At 40.7% G+C, this 20190-nt stretch overlaps 1 protein-coding gene across 1 annotated transcript in view; it reads right to left on the bottom strand.

Annotated features, from left to right (window-relative positions):
• Positions 1 to 6442: 6442 nt before the first annotated feature.
• Positions 6443 to 20190, bottom strand: part of VSTM2A (V-set and transmembrane domain containing 2A) — a 36278-nt gene continuing 22530 nt past the window's right edge. Inside the window, exon 6 of the mRNA XM_061590576.1 lies at positions 6443 to 6531. Coding sequence (XP_061446560.1) covers positions 6443 to 6531 — 89 coding nt within the window. The remainder of the gene's footprint in view (positions 6532 to 20190) is intronic.

Raw genomic sequence — 20190 nt, 5'->3', positions numbered from 1 at the left:
AATTTCCACCTCCAAACATAACATTCACAAACTCTTTCGGTGGAGATTTCCCAAATCACATTGTGTCGGGATGCAGGATTGGGGCCCTGATGTTTCAGAAGATGAAGAGAGGGAGGGGGTCATTTGGCCAGAGCCGTGTGAAGAAGACGCAGAGGAGGGGGAGGGAATCTCAGAGATAGAACTGTCTGGCAGCAAAGACCTTGAATGTCCAACAGACACAGATCCTTCCCAGGAGTTTCCCACACCCCCTCCCCCTTCGAGCTTAGAGCAGTTGGAGAAGGAAGGAGGGCAAGGGGGAATCCAGCCTCCTCCTGATCCAGAGAAAAGCAAAGAGAAGCAGCCAGATGGTTTAGACCTTGCCCCCCCACTTTCCCCCATACCTGAATCAGAGTCCTCAGAAGGGGAGGGGGCAGTAGCACCTCCTTCACCACGTAGAAGGAGACAGCAAAATAAAAGAGACAACAAAAGAAGGGGGAGAGGAGGGGAGTGGATGAGAGCACTTTGAGGCGGAGTGAGAGAATTCGCGTTTGATTGCCCTCTTCTTAAGGGACAGGGGGAATAGTGGCTCCTTGTTCTGTCAACTCTCTTTCAAGTCGCAGGTTATGTTTTGTAGTGAAACTTCATGAGAAGGCGTAGTCTTTATCTGGATATTACTTTAATAAAAACTGATTTGCTTTCACCAACTGGTCTGGTTCCTGAGTCCCAACCTGGATACGACACATTGTGAGCAACCACGCTGCTGCTCTGGCCTCCTTTTGGCCACAGATGGTGTTGTGACTGTGCGCTAACTATGCAGGGCTCCCTGCTGGAAATTTCACTAGCTTTATGAAAATTCTTTATTTTAACCACTCAAAATTCCTAAGAAAGAACTTCCAAATTTGCCAACGAACCTACAAATTTGCCTTTAACTGATTAAGTTGGGCCATTAGTCCAACCAGTTCAACACTAAACTTCTGGCAGTAGTTCTCTAGGGTCTCAAGTAGAAAATGATGTTTTCCAGTGTCTGCTGCCTGAGATCCTATTATTATTATTATTATTATTATTATTATTATTATTATTATTATTATTATTATTATTATTATTATTATTATTACCTGCCCTTCACCCATAAAAACAACCTAAACAACATCATAGAAAGTAGGGTGGGTCCTAAAAATATACATCTCAGGTGCTGAAGGCCAGAGTAAAGAGATGCATCTTCAGTATTTGTCAAAAGTTGTACAATGAAATTGCCAGATGTACTTCAGTGGGGAGGGAGTTCCACAGCTTAGAGACCACCACAGAGTATGCCCTGTCCCAAGCCACCACTACCCCTGAGCTTTTGAGGGTGGCATAACTACCAAAATGGTCTCTCCTGATCTCAACACCCAAGAGGTGGTCAGATATTTGGGACCAAAGTCATTTAGTCCTTTAAACATTTACTGTGAGATACCACCAGGGATTGAATCAGGGACCTTATGTATGTAATCTATGTGCTCTACCAATGAGCTACAGACCTCTTCTAGAAAAAGAAAACATCCATTTTAGCCATTTCAGAGAAACTCAGGGCCGCTTAGCACATTATGCTTTTAATACATGAACATTTAATACATGAAAATTTCCCCTTATGGAAGAGGATTGGAATAGTTTGAAACCGATGTGCAGATTGCCATTTATAGTGTGTGTGTGTGGGGGGGGGGGTTGCTGCATGGATACCACTGCTTTACTTCCTTCTGGGAGAAAAGGCAGGATATAAATTTAATAAAGAAATAAATAATATGACAGGACTGAAACCCATAGCAAATCTTGAACTGGTGACCTGTGCCATGTCAGCCAGGTATTCACATTGTGCAGACCACCTACCTCTGGCCAAGAGTCTACCTCAGTGAAAAAAATTAACCAGTCCAGTTAAAATGCTTTTCATTGCTCTCAACATTCCTCAGAGGTTTCACCACATCAGGAACTTATGCATGTGTCTCAAAATTTCTCTTTAGATGAAAAGTAGTGACAACTCTATAAATTAAAGTAATCCATGCAGAGGGAAATCTAAATATTAAAGCTGAACCATTTTGGGGTGCTGTACTAGCTCTTAGCATATGTATCTTTTCAGTCAATAGAAAAGTATTTTAGACTAGGGAAAGAAGTGTTCCCTGTCAAAAGTCCTTAAGTGTTACCCACTGTGAATATTTTTTTAAAAAATTGTTTCATCTAATACTAAACTTGGGTGACCCCATATCTATCAGTTTAGAACAGAGCCACCCCAGAATGTGTCGTGGTTCCTTAAACTCTGAAGAGCCTCTAGGTATACAGAAGTATATTTGATTGTAAATAAAAATGAAAAGATATTTAAACACATACACAAGGCCACGTCCTTTGGGAGGAAGGCTGGGATATACATTTAACAATAAATAAATAAATGGATAAATAAATAAAATGGCCGACGTGCCTGTGAGATCCAGGACCTATGGAATGTTGAAGGTGTTAGTTTGGGAAACAAAAAGGAAAATGTGGGAAGAAAGGCTGATTGACCCCTGACAGCTTATAATATCCAGGAAGGATCAGCAGATGTGCACTGTGAGATTGAGAACATCCCCTTCCGAGCATAAATGGGGAGGTCTTAGAAGGGAGGAAAGGAAGTTTTTCTCTTTCCCAGCCTCTAGAAACACTCTTCCCCTCACCAGTGTATAGCAATAAAGTACTCAGCTTTGGGCCCCAACTTAGGTTTGAGTTTTTAACCAATTGGATATAAGCTGTTAGGGACTCTCTCCCCATTTTCCTTCTTTTTTCTCATTGGAGACCATCAACATTCATTTGAAATGGAAATGGACTGCCTTCAAGTTGATCCTGACTTAAGGTGACCCTATGAATAGGTTTTCCATGGTAAATGGTCTTCAGAGATGGTTTACCATTGGCTTCCTCTGAGGCTGAGAGGCAGTGACCGGCCCAAGGTCACCCAGTGAGCTTCAGGGCTGTGTTGGGATTTGAATCCTGGACACCCAGGTTGTAGTCTAACACTCTAACCACTACACCACACTGGCTGTCATAGGTCCTTTAGCACTATACAAAATTGCAGAGATGGTTTCAGGAGGGTTGGAAAGAGAACTCTGTTTCCTTCCCCCTTTCCCCCCTATAAAATCCTGACTTTTATACTGTGCTTATGTATATGTTTATGCATATGGATATTGTTTATGTATTTTGCTTTGTAAATTAATTTGATATGTTTATTTATTGTACCTTGTGTATTCTATTGTAAACCACTTTGAGATCTTTTAGATAGCAAACGGTCTATAAATGGAAATAATAATAATAATAATAACAACAACAACAACAACAATATTTCCCCCCTCCAGGATCCCTACCCTGCAAGCACCAAATAATTATTTAAGCAGCATGTTGCCACACAGGGGAAACCAGCAGAGTGGGGGTGATTAACCTGTGACCCTCCATATGCTGTAGGAATACAGTGCCTATCAGCCCCAGCCAGTGTGGACTGTGGTCGGGGATGATGAGAGTTGTATTCCAAAGACATGTGGAGGATCACTCTTGCTATAGAAGCATGACTCCCACCATTCTGGTATGAGTCAAGGCTAGGATGATACTCTGGCAGAGGAGAGAAGGAAAGTTTCTGGTTGCCTAGAACGAATTTCAAATACAAGGAAATGAAATGATAGGGATAACTGCTACCAACAGTACAATGGGTAAAGTGACCAGGTTACCCATCAGCCATATACTTTGTTCTTAAAAAGCAGTTAATTGATTTATGTGGAAATTTCATTGCTGTAGACTATTTCACATTTCAGGGACCTGCTGAACTTAGTTCTTGCTCATAATTTTTGTTTTTTCCTGGCAGTTATTATTATTATTATTATTGAGTTGTCTATTGTGTTTTATATGAGCTCTGTGTCTACAATGTATGTTTTGCTATTTCTGCTTACCTCTAGAACATCACTTTCTTCATTTGGTTCTTGAGGAATAGCGTCTACTTTTTTGCACTGAAGAATGAATTTTAGTTTATTGTGTTGGGGCAAGAAAAGCAGGAAGTGCTGGCATTCCCCCGTCTCAAGGTAACGGAGTCTTGTTCGTCTTTGACTCTGGCAATCATGTCGCAGGGCAGATTGTGAAGGCATTGTTTCTCAACCATAAAACTCATATAATAGTCATTCCACCACTAGAGATGGGTGAAAGTTTTGATTCAGTTCCCATTTCAAGCCAAATTTATCAAATCCACAGAGAACTGAAACGCAGCCATCCTTCGAAATTCGTACTTATTTGAATTTTGCAATGAAGTTTGCCAACCAATGTTTACACACATGCATATGTCAGGGGGAAGTGTACATAAAAAAGAATATATACATGAAAATAACATGCAAAAATGCATTATATGATGAGAAATGGCTTGCAAAAATGTTGATATTATTCAAAACTGCCTACAAAAATGTGCTTATTAGGAGAAATCTGTGCCGAAATGCTGGAGAATTTTCATAAGGATTTAAAAAAAAAAAAAAATTGCTGTAGAAACATGGAGAACGGAGTGTTAAGACTGGAAAAATGAGCCACTGAGAGAACTGAAATTAACCGATTTTTTCATCCCTATCCATCAGTACACCTGGGAACAAGTTGTTGTTTTATATCCTACCTTGCCTCCAGTAAACTCAAGGCATTAGGGATGGTTCTGTAAGGAGGAGAGGTAGGAATATCTAGGATTTTGTATTCCTATCAAAATTCTTTCAGAAAGTGAAACTAGAATAAAACTGATATATTTGTAGCCTAGATTCAGGTATAGAAGATACTACTCTATAGACCTGCAATGTGGATTTTGGCAAGGACAGAAACGTTTTATATCATTTTATATCCCCTTGTGTATTGTTTGTTAAGATTGCAAGCTGTTGGGATTGTTCATGGTACATTTCCTAGCATGTCTTTAGACATCTTCTTTCTCCTCTTCTGCCACTTCCTCTTCCTTTAGTTAAATAATTTGAAGGTCTAGATAGTTTTTAAGAAGTCTGTCTGCTTGTTACCATAGACAAATTTTGTTCCTCCCCCTACCTTAGGTTCATTTGTTAATGCAATTCACACTGTAAATCACGTGCAGGCAATCACAAACCTCCCTATTTTCACGCCAGGGATGCAAGAAAATTAGAACATTCTGTTATGAAAATTCAATTAGAATCCCCATAAAAAAAGAAAGAGTGAGTTAATTCAGTACTTTATAGCAAATTCTCTTTCCTTATCCTCATAATTAAAAGAAGATCCACTTAGTCACAGAGCCAAATCTTCCTTTATACCCTTTCTTTGCATGCAGTGGGATGTTTGTAGATCTATGCTTTCCTGGACATACAATCAAAATCACTTCATCTCCACATAAATCAGAAGACTATTCAGGAAGTAATTCCAATATGATATATGTACAACTCAAATAATCCACTGTTTGGAGACCATAACAAATTTTAATGTGCATTTTAACAGAGTAAACAGAGGGGCACATTGCCATCTGCAAAGGCTCAGACCAGTGAAAAGTGAATGCATGAATTACAAAATCTCACACAGTACAGAATTACAAATTAAAATGAATGTTTTGTTGAAAAGGAAACAGAGATGTATTTTTGGTGGCACCACATTGAGTTAATATTCAAACTGGCTTGCAAGATGGACCATAGAATGTCTATTCTGAAGTTATATCACATATACTGTAAGCAATTTACAGAATTTAAGTTAGGTTTGCATATACAGGAGTTTGCAAAATTAGAGAAAACACATCAAAATAGAGAACACACACAAATAAAAGATGTATTTATAGAAACCTTCAAGTGCTCCCCAGGGGTTGGCCAGGGCCAGCAACTGCCACCATCAAACAGGAAAGAAAGCAAGAAACAATAATTCGAAGGGGGAAATCAAATTTGAGAAGACAGAACACTCAGGAGAGGATCCAACATTTTCTTGTATGCCTTCCAGAAAGATAGTCCTCTTGTACAGTTAGCAGCTTTGAAATCTTGTCAGAATTGCCACCTAGAACAAAACACACTTTCAAAACAAAACCATCACAAGATATTGTTTTATTTATATCTTGTAGGCCGGACAAGGTTTGATTGGGATTGGGATTTGGGAAAGGGGGGGAAGTTGGACTCTGTTTTCCTTCTGCGCAGAGCGATGCTGTCCAAGTCTAAGAACAAATGTCCAGTTTGATGATATTAAAAATGTGTAGCCAACCCCTGAAGAGACAAGGGAATTCAATGCTTCTCTTTGTTGACTCAAAAAGAAAAAGAAAAAGAAAATGTTGTCGTCAAGTGGAACAATGTTCTGTTACTGCACTCCAGTTCCCCTCAAAGAAAAGACCAGTGGTACATTCCAATGAAAGTAAGACTTGAAGAAACTATGGGCTAGCCTCTTCTCTCCCTTTAAAATTTTGTATTTAATGTTTTGCTTTTGTGTGTGTCCTGAAGAAGGTGCTCCTTTGTGTAGAGAATTAGAGTACATTGGGTGCAGGGAGGTGGTTGGAAGTTAGGGTCAACTTTGCTGTCCGCTCCGTAGGTTTTACAGGCGATTTGCTCTTTGCTTTAAGAAGAGAAAGTGATATTGGAAAAAGTCAGCACTTTTTAGATTAAAGCAAAGCACCCTTCACAAAGCCACAAACAAGAAGCAGGACAGAAAGTCCATGGCTTGTAGCTATCCTCGCACCTGCGGAAGAAGTTATAAGATATTCGCTCATCTTGCAGATTTCCAATGCTCCTTTATAAGGCTGTTTAAACATATACATTTTTATACTTAATTAGCTCGCCAGCTTGGCTCTTGTGCCCATGACTGTCTTGGCATGCACTGCAAATAACAACACATACAAAGTATTTCAGTCCCATGGAAGTTGTTTGCTCGGTCTTCTTGTATCGCTGTCTGTTTCTTTTTTTCTTTCTCAACAATGTAATCCAATCACCACATGGCAAGAGGAACAAACTAAAACACCTTCCACCTCAAAGCATTGTTTTTTTTTCACAAAAGAATCTGTACAGTCACTGACAAAGTAATCCCTTCTCAACTAGAAAATAGTTCCTGCAGCAATTAAGCAGACACTAAGACAGGGCTGTGCAAACTGTGACCCATCAAAATGAACACAGTCCAGAAATGATGCATTGTGCCCTGTTGGGTCCAGCCCCTCGTGAGCCAACATGTATTGCTGGTGGGTTGTGTCTGGCTAGGTGAGAAACAGGTTGTACAGTCCTGTGCTAAAGTGTCTGTAAAAAAAACCAAAGGCAGCGCATTGGACAAAAAGGATGTGTTCAAAGATACTTGTATATGCGCTTATTGCAACTTAGGTGCTTTTCCCCTTCCACAAAAAAGAAAGAAATACTGGGAGGGATATCTCACAAGCAGGAGATTTGCCTTCCATGCAGAAGGGCCAAGCTCAGTTCCTGACATCACATCCTAAAAAGATCTCAGGTGGCAAGCCAGGAAGACCTTCAGCTGCTCAAGACTACAGGGAGCCACCACCAGCCAGTCCTGAGCAAAGTGGCCTGACTTGGTATTAGGCCACTGCGAATGTTTATAAAACAAAATGATGTTATGCCACTTCTACATCAGATCTACATAACTACAACCTGTAGTCCACCAGAAGTTCAGTACGCCTCCTTGTGTTGCTGCCTGCCTGAGTCTGCAAAAAAGGGGGTGGGAGAGAGAGACTGAAGCCCCTGGCAGACCACCATCACACAGGTGGTGAGATGTGTTCAGCCTCAGTCCAAATCTGAGGTGTAATTAAGTCCAATAAAATCAATGGGTGTAAGTATGCTTAACTCCATTTAGGACTGCATTAATCATGATGATACCTGAGAACTACTCGTTTATATATTATAAAATTATTGTTGGCTAGCTCAAAGAAGCATTAATAGTTGTGACTTTGGAATAACAATGTACAGGACATTTAGCATCCACACAAATATGCATGTTAGTGTTATATCATTAAAATATAATGGAAGGGAAATAACAGAAAATAACAAATATTGAAAGGTGCATAGAAGCTGAAGATAGATTTATTAGACCCATTTCCTCTTTTTTTTTTTTTTTTGCTTTGAAGATTTGGCTGTGAACCAGATGATTGTGAGTGCACAGACTTTGGCCAAAATGAAACATATGTAGACACTACACATGGAGAAGGGGAAGTGGGACTGTACAACTGATCCCACCCCTGGTATCTTGCACACTGCTGGCCCTGTCTCCACTCCGCAGCATCCACACATTGAACATGATCATTTTCAAAGGGGCACCTATCCAGGTTCCGCTGAACTGAATGCATACAGGTGCGTGGTGTGCCTGTGCATATTCAGCTGCTCAAGCCCCAGACTTGTCACAATAAACATGTGGACATCAAGATCAAGGGAGGTCCAAGCAGTACAGTTCCACTCCCCCTTCTACATGTGTACCTTTGATGTGTGATTAACTTCTAAAAAGGGGACTTTCCTGTAATTGGCTATAAAAATGCTCATTGTCTCCTGGATTATGTCCTTAGACATATGCATACCTGTTTGTCCTGAAGCTTGGGATTCCATTGGCAATGAGAGGTTTAGAACACTTCAAACATATTGTTGAATGAAAACAAAAGTCTTCCCCCATGGAAAATTGTAGTTTCAGAGCCAAGAACTGGCGTGAATTTTCAAGACTGCACTCTGATAAGGATCCGAAATGCAGCCATCTTGCTGCTACTACTTTTCTAACACATAAACTGTTTGCTTAGGTTGTGGTAGATTCATTCATTTATCATTTTCATTTTATTAAATTTCATTTTAAATCATGTTTGACAAGACATGTGCAAGCTAAAGCAGACCTGAATATGTAAAGAAGTTTAAAAGAAAAAGAACTTTAGCCCTTTCACATTTCTCATTGAAATGTCCAAGATCACTTCCAGCATATTCTGTTAGATAGGGCTTTTTATCTTTCAGTTTTGTGTCTGTACAGTCTGCATGAAAAAAAGAAATCTAGCGGTAGAAAATGAACTTTTTGGAAAGTTTTTTCTCTTTATGATTTTGGAAATATAATCCCTCAATCAGTGTCAGCAAAATGGTCCAGGGTTCAGAGGGCAAAACTACTCTGAATAATATACCTTTCTCTTCTCATGACTTCAATCGCATTCCATTCTCCTTACCTATCAGTGACCCCTCACATGTCAGTATCTGTTTTCCTGCCCTATTAATCATCACCAACAATTCAAATATCTGTAAAGAGTATGGAACAAACAAGACGTGTTTAAAACCAATACAAAATGGACACCTATGGCAGGGACCTATTCTCCAACTAGGAAAGCTTGACAGAACAGTGTCTTCAGCTGTTTCCAAAAAGTGCAGATAGCTAGTGCCTGTTGTGTCTCAACAGGATGATATCATCACACTAGAATAGCTACTTACACATACCTAAATAAATAAATAAAATGCATCACCAAAACAGAGGACACAAATATGCTAATTAATATGTCTGGATGTAAATTATACAGCCATGAGAGTGTCTGTATACTATAGCCAGCATGAATCAGCATGTTAAACTGAAAATACCCCCATGGCATTCTGCTGCTTCCCATAAGCTCATTTCAAAATGAAAACTTACCACACTTATAGTCCTGAATTCAGAAATGCATGCTTAACAACCATCTAAGTTTTCATGGTGACACACAAAACACTCAGAGAGAATTCAGATTTCAAAGAAGAGTAAAATAATCCAGAGCCCTTCTGGACTTGTTTTGTTAGTGGTCTCATAATTTGTTGAAATGAATTAAAAATCAGCCATGATAACAGAGTAAATGTAATCCTATTACTGACCTTGCCTCATACTCTGATCCTCATCTTCTGCAGTTTAAAAGTTTAAAAAATGCAAGGCTGATTTTTACTTAATTTGAGAAAATTAAAATTGGAGACTATGATACTGCAGGCATGCTCAGTAAGAACCAACTGTCAGTGTTCTAAAAGCCAGAGTAACTGCTATGTGGCTTGGCTAATCAGAGGGCCACAAGCACACCAGACATTTATTCCACTTTAAACAGCCATAGCTTTCTCCAAAGAATCCTGGGAAATGTAGATTGTGAAGGTTGTTGAGAGTTGTTAGGAGACTCCTATTCCATTGGCCAGAGTGGTTTAACAGGCAGTCTCTCTTCCCAGGAAATTCTGGCGATTGTAGCTCTGTGAGGAGAATAGCAACTCTCAGTACCCTTCATAAACTACACTTCCTAGGATTGTTTGGAGGAAGCCATGACTGTTTAAAGTGGAATAAATGTCTGGTGTGGATATGGCCAGGAACAGCTTTGGTTTAAATTTGGGTGGGAGACTACATGTGTCTGCTGCAGAATAAAAAGTTGGGGGGGAACCCCAAATTTTTATTTTATTTTTTATTTTATTACACTTTTAAACCGCCCTATAGCAACAGGCTCTCAGGGCGGTGAACAATATGATAAAACCACATTTAGAACCAGCGAATGTGGATAAAACATGTAAATATAAAAACACATTAAAAACAGATTAAGACAAAATAGAACATTACACTAATTAACTATAACGTTAAAATTAAAAAACAAAACTAAAACTGAAACTGAAAACTAAAACTAAAACTAAAATGCCTGGGCAAAGAGGTAGGTCTTTACCTGGCGCCGAAAAGATATCAAAGAATATCAAAGATATCAAAGATACTGTTTACAATGTTTTCCTTTTGGAAAGGAAAGGGACTTTCCCTCTGCTCATTGCCCACCCACCCCTCCCCCTATTTCTCCTCCTCCCTCTATTCCTCCCACTTCCTCCTAATTGTTACCACATGTTACCAAATTGTTCCAAACTACATAGGAAATGGATTGGACTGTGAAAGACCAACCCACATTGTGTTGCATTTTTAGAAATTTGTAGGGCAGTACAATATCTCAGAGAGGAAGTCAGGTGTCTTGCTCACCTAGAACATTCACTATAGCTGACCAATTAAAGTTTGATAGAAATCTCTGTTGACTCTATGCACTTTCTTAAACCGCAAGGGTTTTTTGCCTATTCGTGAATGCATAACGACTGTATTGTAAAAAGAAATACAGCATATTGAAAGATTATTTAAAATGTTTTTGAATAGCCAGTCATTTTAATGATTGTTTCATACTATTTTTAAATGCTTTTATGTTGCTGTATGCCACCCTGATGTTTTGTGAGAAGATGGTATATAAATACTTTTATATTTATAGGGGCTCCTGCCAGGAGGAAGGGCGGGATACAAATCAAATAATAAATAAATAAATAAATAAAATATATTGTGTCAACTGGTGATCTGTGTGCTTGCTCAGTCTGTTGATGGGCAACTTCATGGCTCCTGCTTCTCCTTCTTCCAGTTTTCTGTCTTTAAACTGGACTTGAACTGAACAGTCCTTTAAGCAAAAGACTCCTCCAAATAGAGGACCCTTCTCTGACAGACCTTCAAATGTCTTTTGTAAAATAGAACACATGGTCTACATCACAGTGTTTCCCCACACCCTACAAACAGGAGCTAATAAAATCAAACTGGAGGGTCAGGGGATGATACTGTGCAAGATGATGCCACGTCACATCTCTGTTTTAACTAAACATTATTTGGAGACACGGGGTGGAAACAAAAGTTGGCAAGGGCCACGCAATAAAGTTAATGCATACTGTTGACCCTCTAAAATCTAGTTGAAAATAATGCATGTAGATTCATGCAAAACAAACATAGTTCTTCTATGCAGTAAAGCAGCTTGCATAAAATAAGTGTCAGAGTTTAAATATTTTGATACAAATGTTGGGTTTAGATTATTTCAGAAAGTTATAGAGGACTAAGGTTAATGCCAAAGACAGATTGCATTTTAAAGATCAATTGATTATTTGGGTCTGTTTCCAAAATTACTGTTAAAACTAGGTATGAATATTTTCTAGAAATACTTGCTGGCCTTTGCGTTGATTCATCTAAAAGTCCTTCATAGGACATGTTGGGTGCCTCTGTGGATAGTTTGATGAAGGGCTCTTGGTCTTGGCTTCTTTTCATTGTTGACACTGTGGTTGTCAGGAGTATGTGGTTGAAACATGACATGTTCAATCTGATCCTATGCATGTTTAAATAAGTACAACTCAGGGCAATAGCCCTTTCTCCTGCTTGGAATGTTGAGCCAGCACTGGGTTCTTTTTTCAGTAGCTCAGTTATGATTTATATCTAAGGCAGCTGTAGTAGCTAAAAGGATTCACTTAACATATTGGAAATGTGCTTCCTGTCCATCAGTTTATTTATGTTAGACAACTAATCACTCTGTTCACAAATGAATGGATTGTATGTAAAAGGAAAAACAAATGAGATTTATTTCTTTTTAAGAAAGTTGGTCTCCTCTTCTGAATAATGCATTTGATTTCAGTAACTGCTAGGTTTGGAAAATGTTTCTGAAGGAGTGTGGATTATGTTTTGTATTATAGAAGACTTTTTTCTTTCATTTTTGTAGCATAGTGCATAGCATTGTCAGACTTTGATTAGGAGACCTGGATTAAAATCTCTGTTGAGTTATGAGGTCACCATGAGCCATTCAATCCCTCTCTGTCAGCCCAGCCTTCCTCACATGGTGGTTGTGAGGATAAAGTGTGAAGGCCTATGTACCCTATCCTGAGCTCCTTCAAGGAGGAGTGAGATAAAATTGAAATAAATCAGCAAGGCACTCTTCATCAGCCTCAGCCCCCGAATATGTAATCTAGGGCATGCAGGAAAAAATAGTGACATCATAAAGATTTTTGACATAATGCACATGAGGCATTGAGCATCATATAATTGCAAAGAGAGAGAAAACTGAGGAGTGGGGAAGTTCTGCCAGTTGAGGGTGGCTGCTAATCTTCCCCTAGCCTAATTCATCATGAGCACTTCCCCTTCTCGTCTGACCATTGCTGCAGCTGCAGAGAGACATAGGCTGGAGCCAACTCACTCTTCCCAGACTACCTACTCCATGGGCTAGCTGAGGAGTTCAAGCTGCCTTGTCTTTGTAGAGGTGGATACATGCATACATATACTGTTACCTGCAATAGAATTGTAGCCAAATACAATATCTCTACTATTTGAGGTGGGAATATCTTTTTTCCCCAAAGGGAGTGGTTATCAGTCTTCTTTGGTCTCTTCTGTTCCCACTACCATGTGATCTGATTGGCTGTAGAAACCCATATAATTTATTTTTATGGTAGCTGTGACATAACATGATGATTACATGACTGAGCATACCGCAACGTCCATGTATTCCTTTCCATGTCCAATTGCATGGAGGACCTACACGCCTTCAGGCAGCTGAATGCAAGTAGGTGTTCCTTTGCAGATTTCTGGGCTACACATGAGAGGGGGTTCAGCTAGCATGGTGTGCAACATCAGGGGTCAGACCTCCCATCACTGGTGCAGCCTCACTTCCTTATATCCATACAGATCTTGTATGCATGGATAATGCGTGCACAGGGCTATAATTTGTACACAGAAGCAGGGCACATCTTTCTGTGATCCTGCCCCCAGAGCTCATTGAAAACATTGTTTCAGTGTGATTCCTCTCAGTGCCCCTTTTCCTCTTCACCTTCATGGTTCCTTGATCTCATTTTCTCACACTGCCCTTAAATTCTTTTGACCAGGATGATCCCACCATGTTTCTCAATGACATCTCCATGCTATGCTTGCCATGGATGGTCATTTAAAAAATTGCATGCATTCCTACATTAAATTAAAGCGGTCTCACCAAATGAGGCTGAGGAATGTGAGGTAAACAAAGGAAGTTCTCTGCCCTCAAAAATATCTCCAATGCCTGAAGAGAGTTGCTATTAGCACATGTAGGAGTCAGTCATTTTGGGAGGGCAGTGCACAGTGTGTCTGTGCTGGAAATTTCTCTACATCTGACCAGCATTATTGTGGAGGGATTTTAAATCTTTTCATTCCCTGCCTGAGAAAATAATATTCACTGTATTATAATTAAAGTAGAAAAAGTACAATAACAACACACAGTCTTGACGGTTATGAGACGTTCACATTACTTGCAGAAATGTGAGTAAGGTTTCAAAACATAACTTAATTACATCCACTCCTCTCCACCCACACTCCTGATTGCTACCTTTTCTGATACTGAATAAAAGCTCGACCAGCATGAAATCTCAAAGCACTGTATCAACTGTCAACAGTACTTTAGATTTTTATTTTTTTTTAACACTGCTGTTAGGCACTCTTTTTTCCCCTTGGTTGCTGCTTCTCCTCAGCGCCATTCCCCTCTTCTTTCTTTGCCTGGCATTCTGCAGCTTAATTTGGTGACACAATTGTTGGATCCAGTTCATTGTAGCAACCCGTGTGTGTGTTTTATGAGCATCTGTAGCAAAAAGCAAAGCCCACCCTTCTTTCTGCCTCTCTAAGAAAATCTCTCTGTTCTGTACCTACAAATGTTCTATGCCATGAAGTAGGAAGGATGGAGCAAGTCACATCAAAACCATCTCCCTCATATCCACAGGGGATTCCCCATCCCATTTGACAGGACAAATGAAGATATTGGTCTCATTCACACTTTTTGTCCCACCTTGCTGGGCTGTTGTTGGCAACTGCTAATTATAAATTCCCCTCTGCATAAGTGATGAGTCTCAGTAGCACACCTATGCTCTAAGTTTTCAAGGAGAGGTACAGGAATTGCAGATTGGACTCTGCTTGCACACAGTGGGAGTTGCAAAGGATATTCCCCTCCCCTTTCAGAACACTGCAAGTCTAAGCCTCTTCTCCCTGAACTTGAGTAAGTTAAAAGGAAAAGTGGTGGTGGAAGTACCCAGAAGTAAATAACCCAAATAACATCTTGCAGTCAATCATACTTCACTAGATTGAGATGGGGTTGCCTTTACAGTATCCATGACATCAGGTATATAGCATTGTGATACCACTGCAAAAGGATGCAAGGGCAGTGTATGAAAATGAAGCCAAGAACCGTGAGGGTGAAAAAAGAAGAAGGAAAGGGGCACTGAGAGGAACAGCATTTCAACAATTAGATGTGACCATTTTTCTTTTCATGAAACATCACTGAAAACTAGAGACATTTTCTTTTTCATAAGAACATCAACTGTAACCTAGGTTTGTGCACACATTGAAGCCCTGTCTACACATTTATGCCCAGGGGTTTCTTGCATCTGCATCTAGATACATTCTTACCCCTTGTGAGTGTTTCCTTGCCCGCAATGGGGCTGAATTCTCACCTGGGTGCACTTTTCATTGCAGCATCAATACATGTACTGTGGGGTTTTTCAAACAAAAATGGATCCAGGGAAGCAGAATTAAGTTTGCTTCTTCTGAACCCCCACCCCTTTGTTGGGCATTTTGCTACCCCAGTTTGCCTAGGGGTAGTAAAATGTTCCAAAAATCTGACTATGTAAGTACTTGCATTTCTGCTGAAGAGTTAATTTCTAAATTGGAACGTATTCAAATCCAATCCTTCTTGTAAGTATTGAACTCCATCCTGGAGTCATCTACCTCTTAGTGCAGATATGGATGGGCAAAATGTGATTACTGAGCAATGTGGTGCAATCTCCAAAGGCCCTGATATTGCATTATCATTTTTAGCTATTGCTGCTGGACAGAGTCCTGCCATTGAAAACAAGTTCTGAGGACAAATCCCAGAAGACAGTTTGGAAGCAACATCAGTGTAAAATGTAGCTACCCTTTGTCAATACAAGGCTGTACATTTATTTTGGCTAACTTACACTGAAATTTCATGTGCTGGTTACCACCTTTAGAAATCTTAAACACTGAAATCCGTTAGCATGCAATCCTGTATTCACTTATCTGGGAGTAAATCTCATTGACCTCACATATAGAACTGCGCTGTTAAGGATTATCTTCTCCCATGTCAGCTTCTCTGTTTGCTAAGGTAATCTCAGAAGGCCTTGTTCAAGGTTTGCCATTCACGAGAGTCATCTCAGAGGGTACTTGAACCTCAGTTTTTTTCTGTGGTGGTGCCAAAACTGTGGAACACCATCTACCTGGGAGCTTTCAGAAAAAAATCAGAAGAAAGTACAGAAAAGGGCAACCAAAATGATCAATAGGATAGAGCAACTCCCCTAGGAGGAAAGGTTGCAGCACTGAGGGCTTTTTAGTTTAGAGAAAAGGTGAGTAAGAGGTGACATGGCAGAAGTGTATAAAATTATGCACGGCATGTAGAAAGATGATAGAGAAAAGTTTTTCTCCCTCTCTCATAACACTAGAATTTGTGGACATCCAATGAAGGTGAATGTTGGAAGATTCAGGACAGGGGGAAAAAAGTGAAATTCACTCCCACAGGAGGCAGTGATGGCCACCTGCTTAGATGGCTTTAAAAGAGAATTGGACAAATTCATGGAGGATAAGGTTATTATTGGCTCCTAGCCCTGATGGATATGTTCTGCCTCCACAGTTGGAGGCAGTATGCTTCTAAATTGCTTTTTAAAAATGTGTTTTTAAATGTGTATATTTGTTTTTAATGTTTTTGATTGTTGTAAGCCGCCCAGAGAGCTTTGGCTATGGGGCGGTATACAAATGCAATAAATAAACAAATACCAGTTGCTGGAAACGGCAGGAGGGGAGAGTGCTCTTGCGCTGAGGTCCTGCTTGCGGGCTTTCCACAATGAGCATCTGGTTGGGCACTATGAGAACAGCATGCTGGACTAGATGGGCCAGCAGGCTCTTCTTCTGTTCTCATGACAAACCATGGTCGCAATATAATCACAGGTGCCAAACTATGTCCTTATATAAGTTGTATTTATGTGTTACACAAATATAAGGCACAATTGTGTACAGTTTGTAGCCACATCCCAACATTAGGTCTTCTTCCTTTAACAATCACATGTTTTGTGCAGTTGTCTGTCAGAAGCCAAGTAAGGAAGCTGCTGCTCATTTGTAGGGCCTCTGCTTGATCAAGAGACCCATACAATCAGGTGTCCCAATTGTGTGGAGCCCCTGCACGTGAGCAAGAGCTGACACATCAGACTTTCTGTACAGGCATTTGTATGCAATTAGGAAGAAGATCCGATGTCAGGGGTGGAACTAAAAGCATAGCCCTGTCTCCCACTGTACATGATTATGCGTAAAGTTTTCGTTGCCATGAGAACTGAGTCTAGCACCAACACATGAGTGTTCTAAATGCAGCCACCACAATTTCCACCTTGGTGGTGAAATGCTGCCACTATTAAAAATTGTTGTGGCTGCAAGTCACCATCTCCAATAGCCCTACATGCAGCTCAGGTGATCCTATGGATGATAGCATTATGTGTCAACCAGTTCTCAGATTGCATCTGATCTGGCCTCAAAACCAGCAACTCAACATTCCCAGTGATCATTAGCACAGTGTATCTGTATCCTTGTGGCAGCATCCTATGTATTACCACTTGGCATCTGAAGAACATAATATGGGGCCACATAACCGTGCTTCCCTGATCTGTTGATTTGAGGTTCTTGGCAGCTGAGAACAAGTGTAATGACTGAAAACCAAATGCTTTTTGTCTTAACATAGGGGACTTATGTTAAGACGTTAAATTGCATGAGACTTGTTAAATTCCTCAAGAGCTGGGATGAATATTTTTAACTATAATCATAGCCAAGTTAATATATTTTAAAAAAAGTAGATGGACACCATATGAAAAAGAGTTTCAGCTTTTCAAAAATCTGATCTTAAATATAAAAAAGGAGTCATTGGCTGGATGTTGCTTAAAAACTGTTTAACTTATATGCTGAGATAATACACTTTTCTGAATTTAATTTATCTTAAATATTGTGAGTACACACTAGAATAATGAGACAAGACACCAGAACATTGTGTAACTAATTGGCCACATTTTTATTAACTTGATTACAGCAAGATTTTCAGTTCTAACAGATGTGGGATTTTATTAAACTCAGGAGCCACCTAGTGACTCACCTTGCTGCAATGGGTGACTACAACTTGCTCCTTCAGGTGTTGAGGGAGGCTTTCCTGCAACATCCCCACTCAGGCCCCACAATTCCAGGTAGATGAAACAAGTTGGCCCCAGAGGGGTTCTGCACCCTCCCCCATGGGTCCCACAGCCAGGGCTGGCTTTAAAGGGCGGCAAGTTTGGGCCCTGGCTGAGGGCCCCATGGCCCAGAGGGGGCCCTCTTTAGGGTGGGGGAGTAGTGCTCCCCTTCTGTGATCTGTGGCAAAATTGCTGTGCAAGATAGCATTGCCCACCCATTCCCTTGCTCCGCCCACCTTTCCTGTGTTTTGTGGCTGCATGTATATCACTACCCTTAACCAGGTTAGCGGCCAAGGTTTCCCTAAGAGGCTGAAGCATCCGCCGCCATCTTGGTTGATGGCAGGCCAACATAGCACGTATGAATGTCATCAACCAAAATGGCGGTGGAGGCTTCAGCCCCCTAGGGAAACCTCGGCCGCCATCTTGGTTAAGGTCAGCGCTGCGCATGCAGCTGCAAAACACAGGACAGAAAGATAGGCAGAGCTAGGGAATGGGCAGGTGGTGCGATCCACAGCAGCGTGTGTCAGGGCCCAGGGCAGGCTGGAGCCCAAGGTCCCCGACATGCCTGGAGCCAGCCCTGCCCACAGCCTAAAGTGGCAACTCTCAGGAATTCCGATTCCCAAAACACCTTCAAGGTGCCTCCAGATGCTCACCAGATTTCTACCTAGTCCTATTCTTCCTAGAAAGCCATGCAAACTGGGACCAACTCACTCATAATTGCAAATGCCCTCAAGCACTAATTTTTACCCAAAGATGGCATCTCCCCTCATATCACAAATAATATGAAGAAAGAAAAACCCAAAGAAACCCAGTGTGTGCTAGGCAAATTGAATCAATCTGTTTGACAGGCAAAAATAAAATAAAATGAAATTCCTAATTGGCTCATCTAGTCTAGGGATGCAGAATGTGTTCCCCCATGTGCAGACTTCCAGAGGTTGCATGCAAGTGGTGGGTGGAAAAAGAAGCAATAAGTCAGTGGGATTAGAGACAAAAGTGAGGGAGACAATGGATGTGACACTTAACTTTTTATCGTAGGCTACATTACAACCAAACAAAAGTCTGAGCTTTCTACATAGCTTCCCACCCATACCACTTTCCCCCATATTCTATCCAGGCAAGCCAGAGGCATGGTCACAGCTTTATGACATATTCCAGCCAGGCAAAACACTCAAGGAAGATGAGGAACAGGAGCAATTTGCCCGAGTAAGGGGTCATGGTTGGGAGAATCCCAAGGGCCAAATAGAAAGGACTGGAGGGCCATGTTCACCTCCTGGCCTGAGTTTCCCCACCACTGATCTAGTCTCATACTGTAGCCAAAAGGGTGAGTGGCTTCTGCAGACCTGCAAAGAGTCCTGGCTTAGAATGGCACAGGCTGGTTTAGCCTCAGAAGCCATGCCCCTTCCAGCACTGGTGAAATGTGCGGCCACACATTTATATGCTGACATTCCCCTTTTCTATCCAGAGCACCACAAAGCTACTCTCCACATTCTGCAGCAGATGAGGGTGCTTTTAAGAGCTGCAGTTTCAAAAATCATGAAATTTCAAATGCCATACACGATTCTCTTTGTGATTTTCCCCTTGTCATAATGTATTTGCATGGTGGTGGTGATGATGATGAACACAAGGGAAGATTTGCAAATTTGCTGGATTTCCCTGTTTCTCCAAGCAAAACCTGAACAGAAATAAAGTTATGTTTTAAATTTGAAATGTTTGCCCACAAAATTCAAAATTTACTTTAAAAGTCTTGCTATTATTATTATTGCTGTTGTTATTGTTTTTATCCTTTGATGGTTTTGATTTTGGCAGGTTTCAGCTTTGAAACTGCCTAAGCTGCCAACTGTGAAATGCTGTCAGATGCTAATTACCAATGCACTTTATCTGTCAGATGAAAGATACCATTACATGGCAACTATCAAGTACTGTCAAATGCCAGAAAAGCCTTGGTTTGGGGAAACATATAAGAAGTTTTTCAATGAGAAGTTCAATAATACGAAGCCTCCCCAAGAGATAGCCATGGCTGACTGTTGGACAATGTTCTTTAAGTGGGCACACTCAGTTCATATGAACTGTGCAGAAACCTTAAAACATGCCCCAGAATTATCTGCAACAGCCTGTACATGAGCTATCAGTACTGTTAAATACTAATTTTGGCTTTGATCCAGACAAGTTCAGTTATGCTTTAGTGCAGGGATGAGGAACTGGATCCAGCCAGCAGGCCAGACTCCTAAATCCTCCACCACCTCTGCCGGCCAACTTTGACACCAGA

Source organism: Rhineura floridana, chromosome 11 (assembly GCF_030035675.1).
Source record: "Rhineura floridana isolate rRhiFlo1 chromosome 11, rRhiFlo1.hap2, whole genome shotgun sequence".
Lineage (NCBI taxonomy): Eukaryota > Metazoa > Chordata > Lepidosauria > Squamata > Rhineuridae > Rhineura > Rhineura floridana.
This window is presented reverse-complemented; position numbering and strand designations above follow the sequence as displayed.